This window comes from Phoca vitulina, unplaced genomic scaffold (genome assembly GCF_004348235.1).
Source record: "Phoca vitulina isolate PV1807 unplaced genomic scaffold, GSC_HSeal_1.0 scaffold1, whole genome shotgun sequence".
NCBI classification, from domain to species: domain Eukaryota; kingdom Metazoa; phylum Chordata; class Mammalia; order Carnivora; family Phocidae; genus Phoca; species Phoca vitulina.
In genome coordinates, this window is record NW_022589704.1 from 33,449,755 (window position 1) to 33,472,492 (window position 22,738).

The window sequence follows — 22,738 nt, forward strand, 5'->3', positions numbered from 1 at the left end:
ATGTTACGCACTCAATAGTTGTCAAAGTTTATTGAGTGCATACTAGTACAAGTTACACAGAGCTCTTTAAAATCCTGGCTTTCTGTGTAATGAGATACCTGTAAGGCAGTGGAATTACCACCTGGCCAGGACTCAGGATAGACTCATGCCAGGTATTTGGGTCACCTTAGCAGATGGTATGAGAAATCACAGTGTTACAGGATTTTCTCAGATGTTAAGTGGTCCACTTTCTATATGAAATTAGTTGGGTGGAGTCCTAGAAAATTAGTACCATTGTAGGATATGGGTGTATGTTAAAGCTGGTCCTGAGACATTGACCTTTGAAATTGTACTAAAATATGTAGTTTCATTTTGTTCCCACTCTGAAGGGCTCCAGAGAAACCATAATGATTCTGCGGTCTCATATACTTTAGAATCTTTTAAATCCTGGAACTTACCTCCTTATTTGGATAAATTGCAGTCTCCAGAGTGACCCACAAACTGTTGTGGGCTTTTTATATTTGATTCTACTGTAGTCTCATAGATCTTTTCTTTAGTCTGATTTCAATTTTAACTCAAACTGATGTAGTTTTAGCAATGAAGGTTTGAGCTACACAAGTAACCCACTGAGATGCAAATGTCATCTCAATGTACCCTCAGTTAATCAAAGATCTTCCCTCCCAGACCAGCTTGGAACTATTCAGACAGTCTGGTAGTACAGTTTCCAGTCTGAAGGGTCCTAATTCTGTGTGAAAAACCAGACTTTAGTTTGGCATTTAAGGCCCTTTATTACCTGATACCCTCTTTTGTTTCTAGCCTTATCTACCATCCTATGTCCTACATGTTAGTTCAGATCCCTGGACATACATGTTTTATATTTCCTTCATGAGACACTCTACCACCATCCTCATTATGGGAAAATTTCAAGGCCTGGGTCAAAAGTCATTTTATCATGAAAATGAAGCCCTCTCTGACTATACCACATTCCTTCCTCTTCCCATCGTTTAAGAATGGGTTACCCCTTTCTCTGTGCTTTGTTAGTACTGTCTTTGCCCATTATTTTCTTATCATGATCCCCAGGACTGGGGATCAAAATCATCTGTGCAAATTTTTCAAAACACATGGCCATATTCCAACACTGCAGATTGTTATTTAGTAGATCTCAGGTACAGCTTTGACATCATATATACATAAACATTTTTCTAGATAAAAATAATACCTAGTATTTATTAAATGCATTCCATGTGCCAGGTACTAAGCATGTTATTTGTATTCATTTAATCCCCATGGCAACCCTGTGAAATAGATATTACTATTATCCCCTTTCTACAGATGAAGGAATTGAGGCACATTGGTCAAACTAGAATTTATACCCAAGGGTTCCAGAGTCTGTTCTTTTAACCACTTTACTATATTGTCTCTTCTGATAGATAGCCTATTAACAAAACCATTGCATTATTCTGCTATGTTGTATGTTTTTCTATCTTTTTTGCTTTGTTTTAAGCTCCCGGAAGACAAAGATTGTACCTTACTTATTTTTTTATCCCTGACACTCAGAATATTCTGTATGTAGTACATGCCATTAAATGTTTTTTAAATGAATGGAAAATGAATATGAATCACTGTAAGAATTGTGGACTGTGAAGTAATTAGTCATGAATGTGAGGGATCATCCTTTTGTTTTACCTTCTGCTCACTTTCCATCCAGTGTGGCAATTATACCCTGTCCTGTGGTTGGTTCTCCAAGCTTGGCCCACAATCCCCTGGGGGTTCCAAAGACCCTTTCGGAGGGGTCACAAGATCAGACTGTTTTCAGGACAATACTGAGACATTTGCTTTTCCACCAGTGGTGCAAAAGTAAAGCTGGACAGAACTGCTATCTCCTTAGCATGAATCAAGGCAGTGGCACTAAACTAGTCATTGTGTTCTTTGCTGCCATGCGCTTGCAGTTAAAAAACAAAAGAAGTAAAAATATGCCGGTTTCACTTAGAAATACTCTTGATGACACAGCAAAAATCATTAATTTTATTTAACCTCAACAAGTGAGTTTACATCTTTTTTTTTTTTAAGATATAATTGACTTGTTACATTCTATTGTTTTCAGGTATCTGACATAATGATTCGATAGATGTATGTATTGTGAAATGATCATCCATGATAAATCTCGTTAATATCCATCACCACACACAGAAGTATAGATCTTCTTAATATTCTGTGTGACGAGATGGGAGTACACAGAGCAGCTCTGCTGCATACCGAAGGATGGAGGTTTTCCCAGAAAACGCACCAGATTACTATCTTTTGAGTTGAGAGCTGCTTTTTTTTTTTTTTAACTTGAAAAAACAATTGACAGATAACTATGTTTATTCAGATTTGGGTATTAGGCAGATATTTTCTCAAAAATGAGTAAATGAACCTGTCACTTCGAGGAGAACAACTGACAGTATTTGTGGCCAGTGATAAAATCTGAACTCTGAAGCAAAAAGTACAATGTGGGAAACATGTATGTATCACTGTTGAGTTTGGCAGTTTCCCAGTACTTGGCAACTTTTTCTGATGAGATTGGTGATAATATAGAACTTTTGATATTGTATAATAAAATGTATCAACATTTGGAAGGTCTGCATTATTCAGTGAACCAGTATTTTTCCAGATGTCTAATCCACATGCTATAAAATCATGCATAGGTAAAATATCTATTCAAAGTGTAAGAGATCAGTGGATTTAATGTAATAGAGTACAAAAAGTTTGATTAACGTAGTTTCAGATTCTACATTTCAGCTATCCTTTAAGAACCTACTACTTAACGACTTTTGGTTAGTTTCAAAGAATATCCACTATTATTTGAAATGGCTATTAAAATAATCCTCCCTTTCCAACTATATATCCTCATAAAGCAAGATATTCTGCATCTATTTCAACCAACAGATTAAATGCAATAACAGAAATGAAAATCTAGCTGTCATCTTGTCAGCCAGATAAGAAAGAGGTTTGAAAAAATGTAGAACAATGCTACTTTTCTCACTAAGCATTTTGTTGTTGTTTTGGAAAATATAGTCATTTTTCATTTAAACTGTTACTATATTTAAAGTGAGTTAATAAAGATTAAAGGTTATTTTTATTTCTCTATTTTCTAATATGGTAGATATCAATAGGTATAATCCACATAAGCAAAATAGAGGGATATCCTGAGACCAAAACATATGAGAACTCTTGCCCTATCATGAGTTCTCTGCTGCTTTCCTCACTGATAACTGCCAGTGTTTATTTCTTTCCCCTGGAGTTACTCCTCTGTTTCATATGTACATGTGTATAGTAGAATTTTTTGGAACCAATCTTCTTTCTGCTCAGCCCCCTTTAGTATATACCATGTCTGTTCTTCATATGGATTTCTTTCCTAAATTTAATACTGTATATCTACACCACACTGAGGCTATAGATTCTGGACAATTGTTTTATATTCATCTTTTCCCCTTTATTATTGGCTTTCAGACATCTCCAGAGTACCAGAAACTACAGGATTCCAGTTCTTGTTATGAGTCTCTTGCTCTCCATCTCGGCAGGAAAAGGAAAGAAGCTGAATACACACTGGGCTTCTGGAAGACCTTTCCCGGGAAAATGACGGTAAACCATGCCAGTTGTCATTACCCCAGCAAACAGCAGGCATATCCATAACAACTGTCATAATTTTCTCCATTCCTCATTTGTTTATAATAATGTTTTAATGAGCCCTTTTCTAAGGGTGGTCAAAGGACAGCAGTCGTGGCTCTAAACCTCAACACCTACCCTCATTTCTAGGAATCCTCTCTGAACACATACCACCTTTTGTTTGTTCCTGTCTTTTTCTTAATTTCCTTTGAGTGCTTTTATTAAATGTTCAGATCCTGTCTAACTTCAGGTTTAACACCAAGCTAAGCCATGAGCAACAAATTCTCCTAAATGTGATTTGTGTCTTTTTCATTTTCTCTTTGCATATTAACATAATTCTGATGGTTCAGTTATGTATCTGTTTTCAATTCCAGGATTCCTTGAGGAAGCCAGAGCGTCGGCTGCTCTGTGAGAGCAGTAACCGAGCCCTATCTCTGCAGCATGCTGGGAGGTTTTCTGTGAATTGGTTCATTCTCTTTAACGATGCCCTAGTCCATGCCCAGGTATGCCAGATTTCTAACTTTTACTTAATTAAATCATCAGTTTGTATTAAAAATATTGTGATTTTGCTGAAACTATTGAATAAAAGAGAATGTTTAGCTTGCATTTGTGGTATGGACCAAATTTCAGGGAGCTCTTTTAGTTTCCAGCTTGAAAATGAATATCAACCATGTGAAGGGGTCCTTGTAGCAGAGATGGCAAGACCCACTGGGATTAGCTATGTTATGGGGACTAAGTGGCTGAGATGGTGGCACCCAGGTGGATTTAACCATTTGAAAGGGGTTATATAGCAGAGGCCCCAGGGCCCACCCGAGCTTTCTCAGATGTGTCTCCATGTTCTTTCTTTCAGTTCTCCACACATCATGTTTTCCCTTTAGCCACGCTATGGGCAGAGCCACTTTCTGAAGAAGCTGGTGGTGTGTAAGTATGTCCCCCTTCCCGGACCCTCACCCTAACTCTCTCCCTCTGCTACTAGGTTGTTTCCTTAGACATGAAAAAAAGCTCAGGAGTCCTCCCCATTCTGCATAATGAGGCTTACCTTCCCAGCCTATAGATAGTAAAATGGCCTGTTGTAAAGATCATGGCTGATCATGATAAATGGTAGAGGGCTTCTCCATTGCTCACATCCCCATTGTTCAACACAAAGGAAATTGACTCTGTGTCCTTTCTATCTCCTACTGTGAGAGCCAAACCCAGGGCATGTCTGCATTTACATTTAATTGACTTCTACTCCTCTTGAAATAAACAAGTTGCTTTTCATATTTGAGGAGTGATATTATAATGACAGGTTGTCATACCTACTGGTATTTATCCTTGTGAATGTTTTAGGAATGGCTTAAAGATAACTACACCTGAGGAGCAGTTCATTCTCATTTCATCAACACCCCAGGAAAAGGTTAGTCCATTATGATATTTTCTTTTGATCTTTTGGCCTGGCTACTTCTGTCTCTTATGCTAGGAAAGAAAAGATAAAAATTGTTCTTCCTTGGCTAATGATCCATAATTATGTCTGGTAAGTCTTCGTTAAACCAAGGCTATAGGTTTTGTTTGTTTGTTTGTTTGTTTTTAATGTGACTTAATTTGAAACATACAGCAGTGAATTCCAAGAGCCAGTCAGCATTACTCAATAAGAAAAACATTAGGAGACAGAAAAATTATTCACAGCAAGGAAAGCTATCAGGATTTAAAGCAGTGCTTGATGAGTTGTTGCCTTAAGCTTATTGACATTTACTTTTTTGTTCCTAGACTAAGTGGCTACGGGCTATAAGCCAAGCTGTGGATCAGGCTTTGAGGGGTACATCTGACCTTCCACCTTATGGAAGTGGCAGCAGTATTCAGAGGCAGGAACCACCCATTTCACGCAGTGCCAAGTACACTTTCTATAAGGATCCTCGCCTGAAGGATGCAACCTATGATGGACGCTGGCTTTCAGGGAAGCCTCATGGCAGGTGAAAATGTTTAAGATTTATGCATGAGGTGAAGATGATAGTCTGGTTCAATACTGAAAAAGTATCAGTTATCTGAAACATTCATTGATCTGTATTATTTTTTGCTTATGCATTTCAGAGGGGTTTTGAAGTGGCCAGATGGAAAGATGTATTCTGGCATGTTCAGGAATGGCTTGGAAGATGGGTAAGAAGATTGTGTAAAACTAAGAGTAAATTCAGCTTCAGCCACTGATGACATTATTATGTACTGAGAGTTATTTTCAAAACAAATAGATATTTGTTTTGTTTTTTAGAAATGCATGCAGTGTACTAGGGCTTACAGTGCAGGTGTGTGATCATAAGAGGGCTGGGAATATGGGATGCAGCCTTGATTTACCTGGAGTGAATCATTTACCTTGATAGCCTTGTGACCTCAAATGACACAGCCCTTCTGTATGTTAAAATGGGACTGTTTTCTGTCCATTTCTCAGTGGTGAAGGCTGAAAACCTGGGGTAATACTGATGGTGAACTGTTGAGATAGTAGTGCCCTTTTACACAAAGAACGTAGACAAATTTTCCTTTCAGTAGTTTTACTTTTCTTTTTTTTCCTTTCAGTAATTTTAAGTCATCTTTAATTTCAGTGATGTGCTAAAGGAGAAATTTTCTAGATGATATATTATCTAATGGTACTCAAGTGACAATATTTTTGTATAAGCTTGTCATGTTTTCTAACACTGAAAATATTTGCATGATAAACTTATGGCAGTGAAGTATTTTATATCATGTTAGAGAAGTAATTTATTTTACTATATGAAAAAGATTATTATACAGATGGGATAGGTGATTTTTGTGTGTGTGATATAAATTTTTATAATGTCTTTTAATCCCCTTTTAATGGAATTTTACAATGAAAGGAGTCTTTAGATAATCTCATTTGCCCCGCCATACGTGGGTGAGGGAGCTGGGTACCTGCACTTACGCAAGATGATGTGGCTAATTAGTAGCAGAGAGGCTTAGGACATAGGTTTTCTGTTTTTCACTGGAGTTGGAGTGAAACACGTAATCTCTGTCTAGTGGGATTGAGGCCCATTCCTCTAAGACTTGCCTGATAGCCTAGGTAATAGATACATTTTAAACCAGAACCCCATTTACCCCTTTCGCCCGATAGGTAATTCTTTTTCCTGTTCTCCTTGTTAAAATGTTTATAAGTGCATCTGTAGAAAAGGTGAATATGTCCTAAATGCATCTTCTGATGTTTTTTATTCTCCTTGGGTAGATATGGAGAATACAGAATCCCAAACAAAGCATTGAACAAAGAAGACCATTATGTGGGCCATTGGAAAGAAGGAAAAATGTGTGGTCAAGGAGTCTATAGGTAATAACATTGGACGGGTTGTTGGGCTGGTGTTGCTTTTTCAAAGAATCATGTAGACTTAAATGTTTGTGTAGCCAAAATTTCCAAGGAGTAAGTATATTTTATTCTTTTTATGACTGAAACTGTTTAAAAAGTCTTCTTTTAAAGGTAACTTTGTATCACCAGATGAAAATATTAGGTTGTTACTTAGTTTTCAACAAAACTGTACAAACCTTTGAAACCATAACTTTCTCGAAGAATCTGTTAAATGTCTTTCTTATAAATTTATATCTTATGTTTATTAAACAACTCTAATATGGACAAAACCTATCATTCTTTCAGAGATTACTCATTATTTCATTTTCCCATAAGTGATTAATACACATTTTTCCCCGTGTTAACACAGAATACCATCCATGATGTCTTTAATTTCTAAGCTTCATTCATTCAAATATGAAAAATTATGATGGGTGAAAAATAATCATATAAATATTATAGCTACCAGTAGGACATGAGTATAATTTTGAATTTCCTAAACTTTGTAAAAATGAGCATCAGAGGGCACCTGGGTGGCTCAGTTGGTTGGGCGGCTGCCTTCGGCCCAGGTCATGATCCCGGGGTCCTGGGGTCGAGCGCCACATCAGGCACTCTGCTCCGTGGGAGGCTTGCTTCTCCCTCTCCCACTCCCCCTGCTTGTGTTCCTTCTCTGGCTGTGTCTGTCAAATAAATAAATGAAATCTTTAAAAAAAAAAAATGAGCATCAGAATTCAATGTGTTTGTGATCTTCATCCATTCTTTGTAACTACAGTTATGCCTCTGGTGAAGTGTTTGAAGGCTGTTTTCAAGATAACATGCGTCATGGTCATGGTCTCCTGAGAAGTGGAAAATTGACTTCCTCTTCTCCCAGCATGTTCATTGGCCAATGGGTGATGGATAAGAAAGCAGGATATGGTGTCTTTGATGATATCACTAGGTACAGTATTCTGCTTCTAATCTCAAAGTTGAGTGTGAGAGGATAAGGTTCCTATACTTCTCCAGTAAAAGCGATGCTTTTATGAAGGCTGAGCATCTTAATTGGACAGTAGTGAGACATTTTTTAATAAAAGACACAGTTGTCAGGCATCATTTTATCCATTTGCTTATGAACCAAATAATAGGTTACTTCTTTACAAGATCAGGACCTTTCAAAATTAACCTTGGTACCATTTTCCTTAAAGCTCCACATGTACAAAGCTTTTAGTGTTAACTAGTATAAAAAGTAAAACCTTTAAAACAATGTGTAGATAGTAGGAGTAAAAGGTCAGAGGGAACCAATGGAAATTCCCTTTTGGGCTCATAGGATGGCATCTAAACACCTTTCTGCTTAGGTCTTTCTTTAGGTCAGGGACTTGTTACCATGCCAGCAACCGGGGAATCAAGCTTAAATTGAATTAACTAAACCTTGGGGAGGAATGTATTTTTTTTGCCTCCATATTTGATTTAGCCTGATTCGCTTTTGGACTTAATATATACTTTTTTCCCCTTCATGTTATTTTTATAATGTGGGATTTTAAAATTTAGATGTTATTACTAAACTCCATGATTATTTAACAAGGAGTTTATACTACTTTTTTTTTTTAGTGGAGATTATAAGATTTCTCTGAGTTTGAGTTTGTGAAGAATGAGACTTTTTATATGATAAACCTCATTTCTTTTTTTAAAGTTAGTAAGTTTTGGAGTAGGAAAAAAGTGCATAAATTTGAGTCTACATATTACATTTTGAATGAAATTATTTAGAGTTGAATTCTTGGCATTCCTTTTTTCAATTATCAAGGACATACATGGAATATATGCAGACCTATGTCAGGTAGACTATATTATTTAAATTTCTGAGAGAACGTTACTCTGAGTAAGATGTCTTTTGTTACCACATTGTCCCATGTTTGAGGAGACACAGAGTTAACCACTTTAACCAGAAAAATGGAACAAATACTAACATAGGGGTGATGCTTGGAATCTTCCATGTTATAATTGTTTTTTTCCATCTCATCATCAGTTTTTCATTTCATTTCTTCTCTATTTCCATATAGGGGGGAAAAGTATATGGGAATGTGGCAAGATGACGTATGTCAAGGGAATGGTGTGGTAGTTACCCAGTTTGGATTATACTATGAAGGCAACTTTCACGTTAATAAAATGATGGTGAGTAGAATATTTTGCATATAGTTACTATTGACTTTTTTAAACTCCCATGTCCTTAACTTTTAAATCATCATTTTATTAATGTTCTACCTTCTTAGTACTATTTTTCTTGTCTTTTAAGATTATGTAAGGCTTTGGGGGGTATGGCTCTATGAACTCGAAGTTACTTTGCATTTTATCTGTTGTGATTTTTGTTTTGTTTCTTCACATAGGGAAATGGGGTTTTACTTTCCGAAGATGATACTATATATGAGGGAGAATTTTCAGATGACTGGACTCTTAGTGGAAAGGTGGGAAACTTTCTTCTTCCTCTAATACAATCTTCTACTAATTTTTTCTTGACCTTTAAAAAAAGCTACCTTACCATAAAATTCACCTGTTTTAAGAGTACATTTCAATGACTTTTAGTAAATATAGAGTTGTACGTCCATCACCACAATCCAATTTTAGATCCTTTCACATCATCCAAAAAAATTCCTGTCACCATCTACTGCTCATCTGCAGTCACTCCCTGTTTCTATCACCAGTCCCAGACAACCTCTAGTGGACTTTATAACTCTGTAGATTTGCCTTCTCAGGTCCGTCCTTATAAATGGAATCAGATAATATGTGGGCTCTTCTCTGTGGCTTCCTACACTTAGAATAATGTTCTTGAGATTTTCCCATATTGTGGCCTGTATCATTCCTTTTTTTTTTTTGCTGAATAAAATTCTAAAACCACATTTTGTTTATCCCTTCACCAGTTGATGGACATGGGATTATTTCTCACTTCAGACTATTATGAATAATACTACAATAAACATTTGAATACAACTTCTTGTGTGAACATATGTTTTCATTTCTCTTGGGGAAGAATTTAGGAATGCAATTGCTGGGTTGTATGGTAAATTGATATTTAACATATCAAGAAACTGTCAACTGTTTGCCAGAGTGGCTGCATCATTTTACATTCTCATCATCAATGTATGAGGAATCTAATTTCTCTACATCTTTGCCCGTATTTTTTATTTTCTGTTTTTTTTCTTCTTGCAATTTTAGTAGGTGTGAAATGATATTTCATGGTTTTAATTTACATTTTCCTAGTGACTAATGATGTAGAGCATATTTTCATGTTCTTATTAGTGATTCCTATATCTTCTTTGGTGAAACACCTCTTCAAATATTTTGACATTTTAAGAATTTGCTTGTTTTTATAGTCTTATTGAATTGTAAGCGTTCTTTATATATTCTGGATGTAAGTCCTGTATCAGATATAGGATTCACAGATACTTTTTTGCAGTCTATGGCTTCTCTTTTTATTTTCTTATTAGGGCCTTTTGAAGCACAAAACTTTTTAATGAAGTCCAGTATATCAGAAACATTCTTATGAATCAGGCTTTGGATGTCATATCTAAAAAAATTTTTGCATAACTCAGGGTTATTAAGAGTTTCTTCTCGGGGTGCCTGAGTGGCTTAGTTGGGTAGGTGTCCAGCTCTTCGTTTTGGCTCAGGTCACAATCCTCAGGGTCATGGGATCAAGCCCTGTGTTGGGCTCCACATGCTCAGCACGGAGTCTACTCGAGATTCTCTCTCCCTCTTCCTCCCTTCTGCCCCTCCCCCTGCTTGCATGCAAAAAAGAAAAGGTTTTCTTCTAAAAGTTTTATAGTTTTAGCTCTTATATTTAGGTCTATAACTCATTTTGAGGTACTTTTGTGTATGGTGTGGGTTAAATATCTAAATTGATCTTTTTTGCATGTGGGTATCTAGTTGCCTCAGCAACTTTTCCCATTGAATTTTCTTGACAACTTCTCTGAAATTAATTCACTATAAAATGTGTGGGGGTTTTTTTTGGACTCTTGAATTTTATTCCAGTGATCTACTTGTCTCTCATTGTGCCAGTACCACATTGTCTTGATTACTATAGATTTCTAGTAAGTTAGGAAATCAGGAAGTATAAGTCTTCCAGCTTTGTTATTTTTAAAATGTTTTGGCTATTCTGGATCTTTAGCCTTTCCATATAGATTTTAGGACTGGTTTGTTAATATTAGCAATAAAGCCTACGGGGATTTTGATAGGGATTGTGTTGAATCTGTAGATCAATATGGCAGAATTGCCATTTTTAATAATATTGAATCTTCCAGTCCATGAACATGGAACATCTCTCCATTTATTTAGATGTTCTTTAATTTCTGTCCCCAACATTTTGTAGTTTTCAGTGTGTATCTCTTGCATTGGTTTGGTTAAATTTGTTCCTAAGTATTCTTTTTTAATGCTGTTGTAAAGAGAATTTTTTAAATTTTATTTTTGGATTGTTCATTGCTATTATATAAAAATACAATTGATTTATGTGTTTTGTTCTTGTATCCTGAAACCTTGTTGAACTCGTTTATTCTACTAGGGGTTTGGTGTGAAGTGTGTGTGTATTTCTTAGGAATTCTTTTATACAGGATCATGTTGCCTTCAAATAAAGACAGTTTTACTTTTTCCTTGGCAATATGGAGGGCCTTTTTTTTTTTTTTTTTTGTCTGATTACACTGGCTGTATTCTCCAGTAAAATGTTGAATTAGAAGTGGTAAGAGTGGATGTCCTTGCCTTGTTCCTTATTTTAGAGGAAAAGCATTAAATCTTTCACCATCAAGTATAATCTTAGCTAAAGGTATTTCATAGATTAATCAGATTGAGATAGTTCTCTTCCTGGTTTGTTGAGTTTTTGTCATGAATACATCTTGGATTTTGTCAAAGAGCTTTTTCTGTGTCTATTGAGATGATCATGTGGTGTTTGTCCTTTGTTAATATGGTGTATTATAGTCATTGCTTTTCTGGGATAAATCATAGTTGGTGTATAATACTTTTATATTTTGCTGGGTTTAATGCTAATATTTTGTTGAAGATTTTTATATCAATATTTATGAGAGATAATGGTCTATAGTTTTTTCTCATGATGTCTTTGTCTGTCTTTGGTAAAACTGGCCCCATAGAATGAATTCGGAAATGTTCCCTCCTCTTCTGTTTTCTGAAAGAGTTTGTGAAGTCTTGGTATTATTTCTCCTTCAAATGTTTTGGAGACTTCACCAGTGAAATCATCTGGGCCTGAGCATTATTTTGTGAGAATATTTTTAGTTTTTAACTCAATTTCCTTCTATTCAGATTTTCCATTTCTTCTCGAGTCAGTTTGGTAATTTGGTTCTTTCTAGGAATTTTTCTGTTGTATCAAAGTTAACAGTTTTGTTGGCATAAAGTTGTTCTCTTAGTATTCCCTTGACCTTTTAAATTTCTGTAAGATTGCTGTAATACTCCATTTCATTCTTGATTTTGTAATTTTGTCTTTTTTTTTTTTATTAATCTAGTTGAATGGCAATTTTGTGTATCTTTTCAAAGAAGCAAATTTTGGTTTCATTGATTTTTCTTTTTTAAAATCTCATTGCTCTAATGTTTATTTCTTCCTTCTTGTTTTGGATTTATTTATTTTTGTTATTGTTTTAAAGATTTTATTTATTTATTTGAGAGAGAGAGTGAGAGGGAGAGAGTGCACAAGCGGGGGCTGAGGGGAGAGGCAGAGGGTGAGGGAGAAGCATACTCCCTGCTGAGCAAGGAGCCCAGTGCAGGATTCGATCCCAGGACCCTGGGATCATGACCTGAGCTGAAGGCAGATGCTTAACCAACTGAGCCACCGAGGCACCCAAGGTGGAATTTTAGATTACTGATTTGAGATGATAACCTTTGTTAATATGCTGTATTATAGTCATTGCTTTTCTGGGATAAATCATAGTTGGTGTATAATACTTTTATTTTTGGATTGTTCATTGCTATTGTATAAAAATACAATTGATTTATGTGTTTTTTGTCCTTGTATCCTGAAACCTTGCTGAACTCGTTATTCCACTCCAAGGTGGAATTTTAGATTACTGATTTGAGGGCTTTCTTATTTTCTAAATAGACATTTATAGCTATAAATTTGTCTCTGGGCACCAGATTGGATAAATTTGGAAGGTTTTATGTTCATTTCATTCAGCTCAAAATATTTTATCTGTTTTTTCAGTAGTTTTTTTTCTTTTACCCGTGGATTATTTTCATACAATCTTTTTGCACATGCATGTACACATACTCTCTCTTTCTGTTTTTTTTTTTAGAGAATTGGGGACTGATAAAGAGTTAAAAAGGGAAAACATTAACCATTTGGTGCTTTTTTTCTTTTGATTTTTAAATTGGAAATACTTCAATATTTGACATTTTCTTTAACTTTACCTAGGGAACACTGACTTTGCCAAATGGAGATTACATAGAAGGCTATTTTAGTGGAGAATGGGGATCTGGGATAAAAATCACTGGAACCTACTTCAAGCCTAGTCTGTATGAGAGTGATAAAGACAGACCCAAAGTTTTGTGAGTAACTAGTGTTAATTGTGGATTCATTATTAAGTGTTTTGAGTTGCCTTGCTTTTATCAAAGATGGTTAATATTTTAATTACAGAACAAAATTTTTTTTAATGCAGAACAAATTTTTGAAGTCATTTTTTAACAAAGTGTAACTTCCTTGTATTGCCAGTTGCTGCTATTATACATAAACTGTAGTCTTGGTTTATATGATAGCCTCATAGCTTTAAAATAAAAGTTCTGTGTGTAGGATTAATTTTACTGTTAATGGTGCAGATACCCAAATTGATTGAAAGAGAGCATTCTTAAATGGAATCCCTACACAACTTGATTTTGAAAAGTAAAAGCCAAGCCTATATATAGCATATATATACTCTACATATGTGGAAAAGAAAACAAAATCTGTATCTCTAAGTGTATTATGTTCTTCCTCCGTGTTTTTGGCACATATCTATTTTCCTTTATTGATTCCAGCATTAGCTTTGTTTTTGTATTTTGGTAGCTTCTCCGATTCTTCTGATGGATGCTTGATATATTTTTAGAACCCAGTATTATATAATGCATTTTACAATTCTCATTATGAGATGTGCAAAGCACAGGAGGTCCTTGTTTTAACAGAAATCAATTTTACAAAATCAATTATGTGGAAATGTAGAAAGCAAAGGAGTCATTTCTGATGTGCTTCATACTTAACCAGTTATACACTTTAGTATCTGATAAACATTAAGTAGCTAAAAATCATTTCTTTAAAATTTTCATTCAGTGTTTATAAAATAGAACCACTGCCAGTCTAGGCAGTTTTGTTACGGAAGCATTCCCAGTTGTATATTAGAAAGTTTCTTTCTTCAGGAATTTTGCACAAAAGAAGTGATTAATAAAAGTTTGATGTGACTTTATTAGCAGGAAGCTGGGAAACCTGGCAGTGTCAGCTGATGAAAAGTGGAAAGCAGTATTTGATGAGTGTTGGCGTCAGCTGGGCTGTGAGAACCCAGGCCAAGGGGAAGTCTGGAAAGCATGGGACAATATTGCTGTGGCCCTGACCACCAATCGGCGCCAGCACAGAGACAGGTGAGTGAGTGCCTGCCCAGCATAGGGCAGAGTGTTATAGGAAGTTGAAACTTAAGAAGTAGTCAAGGCTTGACATATTTAACTTAAAAATATAATTTAAAAGTCAATGATGTACTTCTGTTTCTGGGTAATATGGATAAAATACACCTCCCTTTATCTTCTACTGAACTCAACTATAAAACCCAGGCAGAATACATGGTCAGCTGTTCTGCAAAGAAAATATCAGCCAGAGTATTGAGGAAGAACACCTGAATTCAAAGTACCATCGAACCAGTTAGGAGTTGTTTTTGTTTTTGTTTTAGTTATGAGTTTTTTAACTTCAACATCCCTCAGCCTGAACTCAGTGTAAGGAAACCTTGACGTAAGCACTATGGTATATAGGCAGAGCTTCAGAAATAACCCTCTGCTTCTGGCTCAAGATGCAAATGAGAGACTCTTAAAGCTCAGATAGAGTGGAGGAGATACACTGTGTTCCTTTTCCTTCACTTTCTTGGGCTCCAGCCTCCAGGTGCTTCTGTGGCAGGGGTGACAATGGCATTTGCTAGAGCAGCCGGGAACAGGAAAAACTCTTGGGGAGTAGAAAGTTCTTCCTCTGCTGGTAGATCCTCAGGTCCAGTAGTCGTGGCCAAATCCCATTGCTTTTTTTGGCCTCTATCTCCATCCTTTGAACTCTTGGCCCTAGATGTGGCATGTTCACAGAAGTGGGCAGTTTCTGGCCTGAGGATCTAATAGGGGACCCAGAAAATGCAGGGGAGGTAACAGAGAGAGAAAAGCTCCAGAAGGCAACCCTGGAAGGTTGTTTATAAATTCCTGGGCTCACCCTAGACCTGCACTTGTGCGGATTTGGTCCTAATTTTAGCATACCAAACACTTTGAGAACTGAGCTGATAGGTAGACTTCCACCCAGGTCTCAGACTGAGCACTGAGTGGTATGCTCACAGACAGACCTAAATCGGACTGCCAAGGCTTTGAGAAGTGAACTGACATTGAAACCACTGCCCACAGAAGGCTGAAACAAAAATATCAGCTGTGTCAGAGGTTTCTAAGATCAACTACATGTTCAATGATCTACTAGAGGGACTCACAAGACTCAGAGTCATCCAGGTAAGAGTTACTGCAGCAACACAGTGAGGATCTATAACTGGATCATAAGAGAAGACCCAGGCAGAGTCTGGAGGAATCCATGTGCAAGCTTCCCATGCTCTATCCCTTCTGTAAGGGGTCTCACAGAGCGCACTGTCGCCCCCCAGCACTAAAATGCAGCCACACATGTACAATCTTCCTGCCCAGGGAAGCCCATTAGGGACTGAGTGTTTGTGGTTTTTATTGGGGGTTGGTCACATAAACATTCTGTACTTAGCAACTATCAGAATTCCACAGTCCCAGAAGGAAAGCAGATATTCACCATAAATCACATTGTTAGCCTAGTTGCGGACAGCAAAATTACCTTATTAGTTAGGGAATATTTCATATCAGTATAGGGGACTTTTAGGAAGCAAATCCTTCTAAAGATAATAGTTTCAAGCCTACTATGTTTATTATGCCTATCAAAATTTTTTTAAATTTTATTTAAATTTAATTAACATATAGTGTATCATTAGTTTCAGAGGTAGAGTTCAGAGATTCAACAGTTGCACATAACACCTAGTGCTCATTACATCACATGCCTTCCTTAATGCCCATCACCCAGTTACCCCATCCCCCCTCACCTTCCCTCTAGCAACCCTCAGTTTGTTCCCTATAGTTAAGAGTCTCTTATGGTTTGTCTCCCTCTCTGATTTCATCTTATTCTATTTTTCCCTCCCTTCCCCTAGCCTGTCAATATTCTTCATAGGATATAAACAAGACCCAAAGTGTCATAACAATACTCAAAAATGTCCAGAATATAAACTAAAATTACTTGGCAATCAAAGAACCACCACCTCATCAATCAATACATACCAGAGACTTCCCAACATAAATTTTGCAATAATGACAAGAACTTTAAAGGAGCTATTACAAAAATGCCCAAAGGAGCAATCACTTGAAGTAACTTGAAGTAACTATTAAACACACTTGAAATAACTATTACAATTGGAAGTACCAGGGGCGCCTGGGTGGCTCAGTTGTTAAGCATCTGCCTTCGGCTCAGGTCATGATCCCGGGGTCCTGGGATCAAGCCCCACATCGGGCTCCCTGCTCAGCAGGAAGCCTGCTTCTCCCTTTCCCACTCCCTCTGCTTGTGTTTCCTCTCTCGCTGTCTCTCTCTCTGTCAAATAAATAAATAAAATCTTTTAAAAAAATAAAAATAAAAAATAAAATAAAATTGGAAGTATCAGCAAAGAAAAAGAAGATATAAAGAAGAAACAAATAAAAATTTTAGAATTAAGAAATCTAATAAGCAAAATAAGATCACTGGGTGAACTCAGTAGCAGAATAGAGATGACAGCAGAAGAGTCAGTGAACTTGAGAATAGATTAATAGAAATTATCCAAACTGAACAACAGAGAGAAAATACATAGGGGAAGAAAAAAGGAACAGAGCTCTAAGGACCTGAGAGTCTAATATTTGTGTCCTTGGAATCCCAGAAGGAAAGGAGAAAAGTTATGGGGATGAAAAAAATATTTGAAGAAATAATGGTTGAAAACTTACCAAATATGGTGAAAGACAAAAGTGCTGATTCAAGAAGCTAAGCAAACTGCATCCTGAAAAAAAAAGATACCCGTGAACAGACACTTCATAATCAAATTGAAAGACAAAATCGGGAAAGCAGCTAGAGAAAAAAGAGGCATCACCTAGAGGGGAACTGCCATTTCGTGCTTGCATAGTTGTCATCAGCATCCTCTGGAGACCAAAAGGAAGTGGCACCACAATTTTGAAGTACTGAAAGAAAAATTACAGATGTACCTCTTCCTTTTTTTCTTTTTCTTATTTTCTCCCTTGTTCTTTTCTTCTGCTTCACCCCTGCCCCCCTCTACTTTCTGCATATTTCCTTATTCTTTAACTGGGCCAGTAACTCTCACAAGCATTGCCTGGCATTTGGACCCAAAGAACTTGACAATCCCTGCTGTATAGAAGGAAGTTTGGTTTTTTCCTCCCCCCTATATTTGGGATAAACAGGAATGGATTATAGTGTTTCATTCATGAAGTTCATGATTTTTACCTTATAATCTTTCTATTAGTAGAAGAAATGGAAACTCCTAGGATTGATTAAAGCTGTGGACTTCCCCTTGCGTGTGATGCAGATGGTCAGCCTTCACTGTTAGAGCCTGTCAGTTTAAACATTGAGACTTTGGTCCTCTAGTTGACCTTTGGTCCTCTAATTGTTGGGTGTTTCCAAGGAATGAGAGTGAATGAACTTTTATATAATAAAACATGTTGCAACTGCAGAGGGCTTGTTTATCTAAAATAGTATAATAATAATGATTGTGTACCATTTCTAATTGGTTGTAATCTAATAATAGAATACCATTACCAAAAATGTCTGTTGATTACTAAGTATGTCTTTTATCATGGCCTCTTCATCCAAAGCTTCTCTTTAGCCATTATGTGCTTACCTCACCCCCAGTTACAGCGTCCTCATTATCTCCTTACTTGAGCTCATTTCCCTTCTTCCTCTGCCCTTTCATGTTTTCATTTTTCCTCACCGCTTGCTCTCTCTTTTATTCCATTTTTCTCTTGTCACTAACAAGTCTGTCACCAGTTTTCTCTTCAGGCTAACATTATAGTATCTCCTAATACCATCGTTGATATTGAAGCAAAATTTTCATTAATTGTAGTTGGTATGAAGTAACATTAAATGACATTGGAGTGACTGTTAGAAAAATCTTATAGCTAGCAAGTTGGTTACCAATTATGAGCTCATTTGGGCCAAACACTGTCCTGGGTACTCCCATTTCATCCTTATTTGGTGACAGTGTTTCATGTGCACATTACCATTACCTTGCTTTCTTGATATGAAATACATAATGGGCTTTCGTCTTTTTACAGTCCAGAGACATTAAGTCGTTCGCAGACTCAGACACTAGAGAGTTTGGAATTCATTCCTCAGCATGTTGGTGCCTTCTCTGTGGAGAAATATGATGATATCAAGAAATATTTAATAAAGGTAGAGTCAAAATTACAGTGGTCTTGTGAATTAATGACACAACCACTACAATGTATCATTGTGCTCACAGCTTATTGGTACCCTAATCCTATCTTTGCTTTCTAGGTATTTCTTTTGCTAATTCTCTGACTACTAAAAGCACATTTCCACATGAATATTGCCCTATCATGTTGGTAGAACTTTTTTAAGTTTTGTAAAGTGCTCAAGGGAGTTCTTGAGAACAAGGGTCAAAGTTTAAAATGGCTTTTTGTTAGTAACATTAGCAGACTAGAGATTGTATAAATAAAGCGTGCTGCCCTCACCCCATGGTTATGCTCTTTGCTTCCTTCTCAAACCCTGTAAGATTAGCTACAGTTTAAAGTATGACATGCATTGATAATGGGGTTGCAGGAAACAGTATTAAGAGAAATCAAGGGAACTGGAGAGTGATTGTATTAAAGCATGATCAACTGTCATTATTTAGTTTGCTCAAAGGTAACCTCTCCTATTTTTTTGGTGAAGTTTATAGCTTAATTATATTTAGCAGTATATCCAAAGCTATTTTCCCAAGATGCTAAAAGGATTCTTTGATTAATATTAGGAACTCCTACTCCATATAATTTGGGTAGACTCAACACTTTCAGAAAAGTTTAAGTATTTGAATTTTCCGATCCAAAAGTTGACTCCTGCCAGTTTGAAAATTGTTTATCGTTTATGAAATTGTTTTATTATTTATCGGTTGATTGTTTCTGCTGTTAGTCATTGACTGATTTCAGTGATCCTCTTCCTGTTCAGGCCTGTGACACTCCTCTGCACCCCCTGGGCAGGCTTGTGGAGACACTGGTTGCAGTTTATAGAATGACATATGTGGGCGTGGGAGCCAATCGCCGGTTATTGCAGGAGGCTGTGAAGGAGATTAAGTCTTACCTTAAGCGAATTTTCCAGCTGGTGAGGTAAGAGGTCTTTCTCATTGAAGTCTGCAAGCTGTGGAATACTACTTTATACTAATGCTTGGGTGTCTTCATCCTGAGTGTAGAGATTACAACTTTGTGAAGAATCATTAAGGTTCCTCTTCCTTGATGAAATTATTCATCAAGAAAATTATTTTTGTGCCACAGATTCTTAAATAGATTAAATAACAAAAAACATGTTTTTACTTCATGCAAGAAACACAGCAAAGGAAACCATCAACAAAACAAAAAGGCAACCTACTGAGTGGGAGAAGGTATTGGCAAATGATGTATCTGATAATGATTTGGTTAATATCCAAAATATAAAAAGAACTTATATATTCAACACTAAAAAAATACTAATAATCTGATTTAAAATGGACAGAGGACCAGAATAGACAATTTCGCAAAGAAGAGATAGAGACGACCGCCAGACACCTGAAAGAAAGCTTAACATCACTAATCATCAGGAACTGTGTGTATTCTCATAGACTTCCATATAGCGGGACAGACTAAATAAAATATATAGTGTGTCAGGTGATGGTAAATGTGACAAAGAATGGGGCCTGGAGGTAAGAGGGTGCTATTTTAAACAGAAGGTCCAGGAGGCCTGACTAATAAGGTAATATCTGAGCAGAGACTTTAAAAGAGGTGAGAAAGCAAGCAAGTAGAACATCTTTGGAAAGAGAGTTTTAGGTAGGAAATTTGGAATTTGTAAAATTCAAGATCTTTTACTGGGGTTAAACCAACAAGTAAATACTATAATGAGGTCATTATATAAAAATTTATGAATTTGTCCCAGAAAACTTCCTTATATTATTAGCTTCAGAATTGATAGATGCATTTGGAAATGTCTTCGGTTTTGAGGGGACAGTGTAATCCACTAAAAGACCACTGGCTGGGAGTGTTTCAGCTCTGACATTAGTTAGATGAGTATAATGAAGATAAGTTTTCTGACTTTTTTTTAGTTTTCCCAGCTATAAAATTAGGGGCAGAGGCAGGGGCAAGGTATAATTCTACAAAAATAGAGAAGATTGCAAACTCCCTTTAAAGAGTCAAGGTTTATGTCTAAAAATAAAGAGGACAATGAACTTGTTTATAGTAGAGCCCACCATTTGCATATAAGAGGTCAGAGATAAAATCTAGAGCAAATTCAAAACCAAGGGGAAAAAATCCTCAATAATTTAGCTTGATCAATTGGAAAAATTTTTTAGCAACTTGAATTTTTGTTTTAAAGATTTTATTTATTAGAGAGAGAGAGCAGGGAGAGTGGCAGCAGGGGAGGAAGAGGGACAAGCCGACTCCGCGCTTAGAGTGGAGCCCAAGGTGGGGGCTCCATCTCACGACCCTGAGATCATGCCTGGAGCCTAAACCAAGAGTCAGCTGCTTAACCAACTGAGCCACCCAGGTGCCCCAGCAACTTGAATTAAAAAAAAAAAAATTTTTTTTTAAATTTTACTTTAATTAGATTTTCATTTTTTCTTAATGTTGAATATTTAGGTAGTTTCCAATTAATATTTGTTTTTGCTGTGAGAATAATGGTCTCTGCTTGAAGAGTCAATACAAATTGACCTCAGATGAGATTTGTCAGTAAGAAAAACATGTAGATAAGAATTTTTCACTCTTTAATAACCAGACAGGGAAAAAAAAAAACACATGAAGATTATTTAGCTACACCCTTAATTTTATCCTGTAATTACAAAGCATCAGTTAAGAATCCTAGGGAACTAAAATATTTAGTTGATATAAAGTTTCATTTCATAGGTCCTTAAATAGATGAAATAATAGAAATGCATAGAAATGTATTTTTACTCTTTTTAACCATTCTAAAGGTATAAAATTGTATAATTGTATTTTGTTATTCCTTAGATTCTTATTTCCTGAGCTTCCTGAAGAGGGCAGCACAATTCCTCTCTCTGCTCCTCTCCCAACGGAAAGGAAATCCTTTTGTACTGGGAAGTCAGATTCCAGATCCGAATCGCCAGAGCCAGGGTACGTGGCGTTGGGTAGAGATAGTGAAGAAAGAGGGTGGGTGGTCCTATCTAAAGAATCCCAAGGAAAAGTTTTCTCTAGATCTCAGTTTCCCTATTTTTAAGACAATGTGATTGGACTGGGTGATCTCTGAGGTCCCTTTTAAAAGGTTGTATTAAGTTGGATTAGCCAAACCCCATGGAAGTGCGGTCTCAAATGACTGGGTGCAGAGGCTGCTGAGCGAAGTAACATCATGCTGATCTAGAATAACCACAGAAAATCATTTTCAAAATGGAAACCAATTGGGTTTTCAGTTAGATTTTGAGTTAATGAAAAGTATTCACAGTTGGTCCAAGATAAAACTCTGGGGCCATAGGTAAGTTCCTCATGTTAGCTCCAAATATAAAAGTAGAATAATGTTGTAACTGTTTCTTTACCTTTTTTTTTTTTTTGTAAGAGAGAGAGAAAGAATGTAGGGGGGGTGGGGGGAGGGAGAGAATCTTAAGCTGACTCCCGGCTGAGCACAGAGCCTGACTCGGGGCTGAATTTCACCACCCTGAGATCTTGACCTGAGCCAAAATCGAGTCAGACCCTTAACCGGCTGAGCCACCCAGGTGCCCCTGTTATAACTGTTTCTTTACTCACAATGTCCCATCTTTACTTTCAGCTCTAGATTCTGTATGCAATTTTAATATGATTGCTTCTCCAATATTTTGTAGTTATGTGGTAACAAGTTCTGGGTTACTGCTTCCTGTACTACTACCTCGGCTCTACCCGCCACTGTTCATGCTCTATGCCCTGGATAATGATCGCGAGGAAGACATTTACTGGGAATGTGTTCTACGACTGAATAAGCAGCCAGATATTGCTCTCCTGGGCTTCCTTGGGGTACAGAGGTAAGTACAGTAGTTAGGAGTAGAATCAAATGGTTTTAATTTAAAATGCTAACAGCATTATCAAGAATTTGGTACTTTAATATCTAATGGAATATATGATTTGCAGTTTATTTACTTATTTGCATATTTGTTATTCAGCAAAATAGTGATATTTAATCTTTATTTTTGAGAATTTTTGGAGTGGAGTGTAAAACTTGGTTATTCTTCTGAATGTCTTCTGAATGTGTGTTTTATTTTGTGTGTGTGTGTGTGTGTGTGTGTGTGTATACATTTTAGCTACCTTTTCATATTTTGCCGTCCTTAAAACAAAATACATATGTTTACATTTTCAGAAAAAATTAAT

At 36.5% G+C, this 22,738-nt stretch overlaps 1 protein-coding gene across 5 annotated transcripts in view; it reads left to right on the top strand.

Annotated features, from left to right (window-relative positions):
- Window positions 1-22,738, top strand: part of ALS2 (alsin Rho guanine nucleotide exchange factor ALS2) — a 77,151-nt gene that overhangs the window by 46,771 nt on the left and 7,642 nt on the right. For 4 of the 5 annotated variants that reach the window (XM_032404571.1, XM_032404564.1, XM_032404575.1 and 1 more), the window contains exons 14-29: window positions 3,472-3,603; window positions 4,002-4,130; window positions 4,478-4,548; window positions 4,957-5,023; window positions 5,374-5,576; window positions 5,695-5,760; window positions 6,833-6,931; window positions 7,719-7,883; window positions 8,980-9,091; window positions 9,304-9,381; window positions 13,320-13,453; window positions 14,345-14,512; window positions 18,482-18,599; window positions 19,374-19,531; window positions 21,398-21,520; window positions 22,219-22,395. In XM_032404571.1, coding sequence (XP_032260462.1) covers window positions 3,472-3,603; window positions 4,002-4,130; window positions 4,478-4,548; window positions 4,957-5,023; window positions 5,374-5,576; window positions 5,695-5,760; window positions 6,833-6,931; window positions 7,719-7,883; window positions 8,980-9,091; window positions 9,304-9,381; window positions 13,320-13,453; window positions 14,345-14,512; window positions 18,482-18,599; window positions 19,374-19,531; window positions 21,398-21,520; window positions 22,219-22,395 — 2,000 coding nt within the window. The remainder of the gene's footprint in view (window positions 1-3,471; window positions 3,604-4,001; window positions 4,131-4,477; window positions 4,549-4,956; window positions 5,024-5,373; window positions 5,577-5,694; window positions 5,761-6,832; window positions 6,932-7,718; window positions 7,884-8,979; window positions 9,092-9,303; window positions 9,382-13,319; window positions 13,454-14,344; window positions 14,513-18,481; window positions 18,600-19,373; window positions 19,532-21,397; window positions 21,521-22,218; window positions 22,396-22,738) is intronic. The other variant, XM_032404584.1, reaches the window with a different exon arrangement.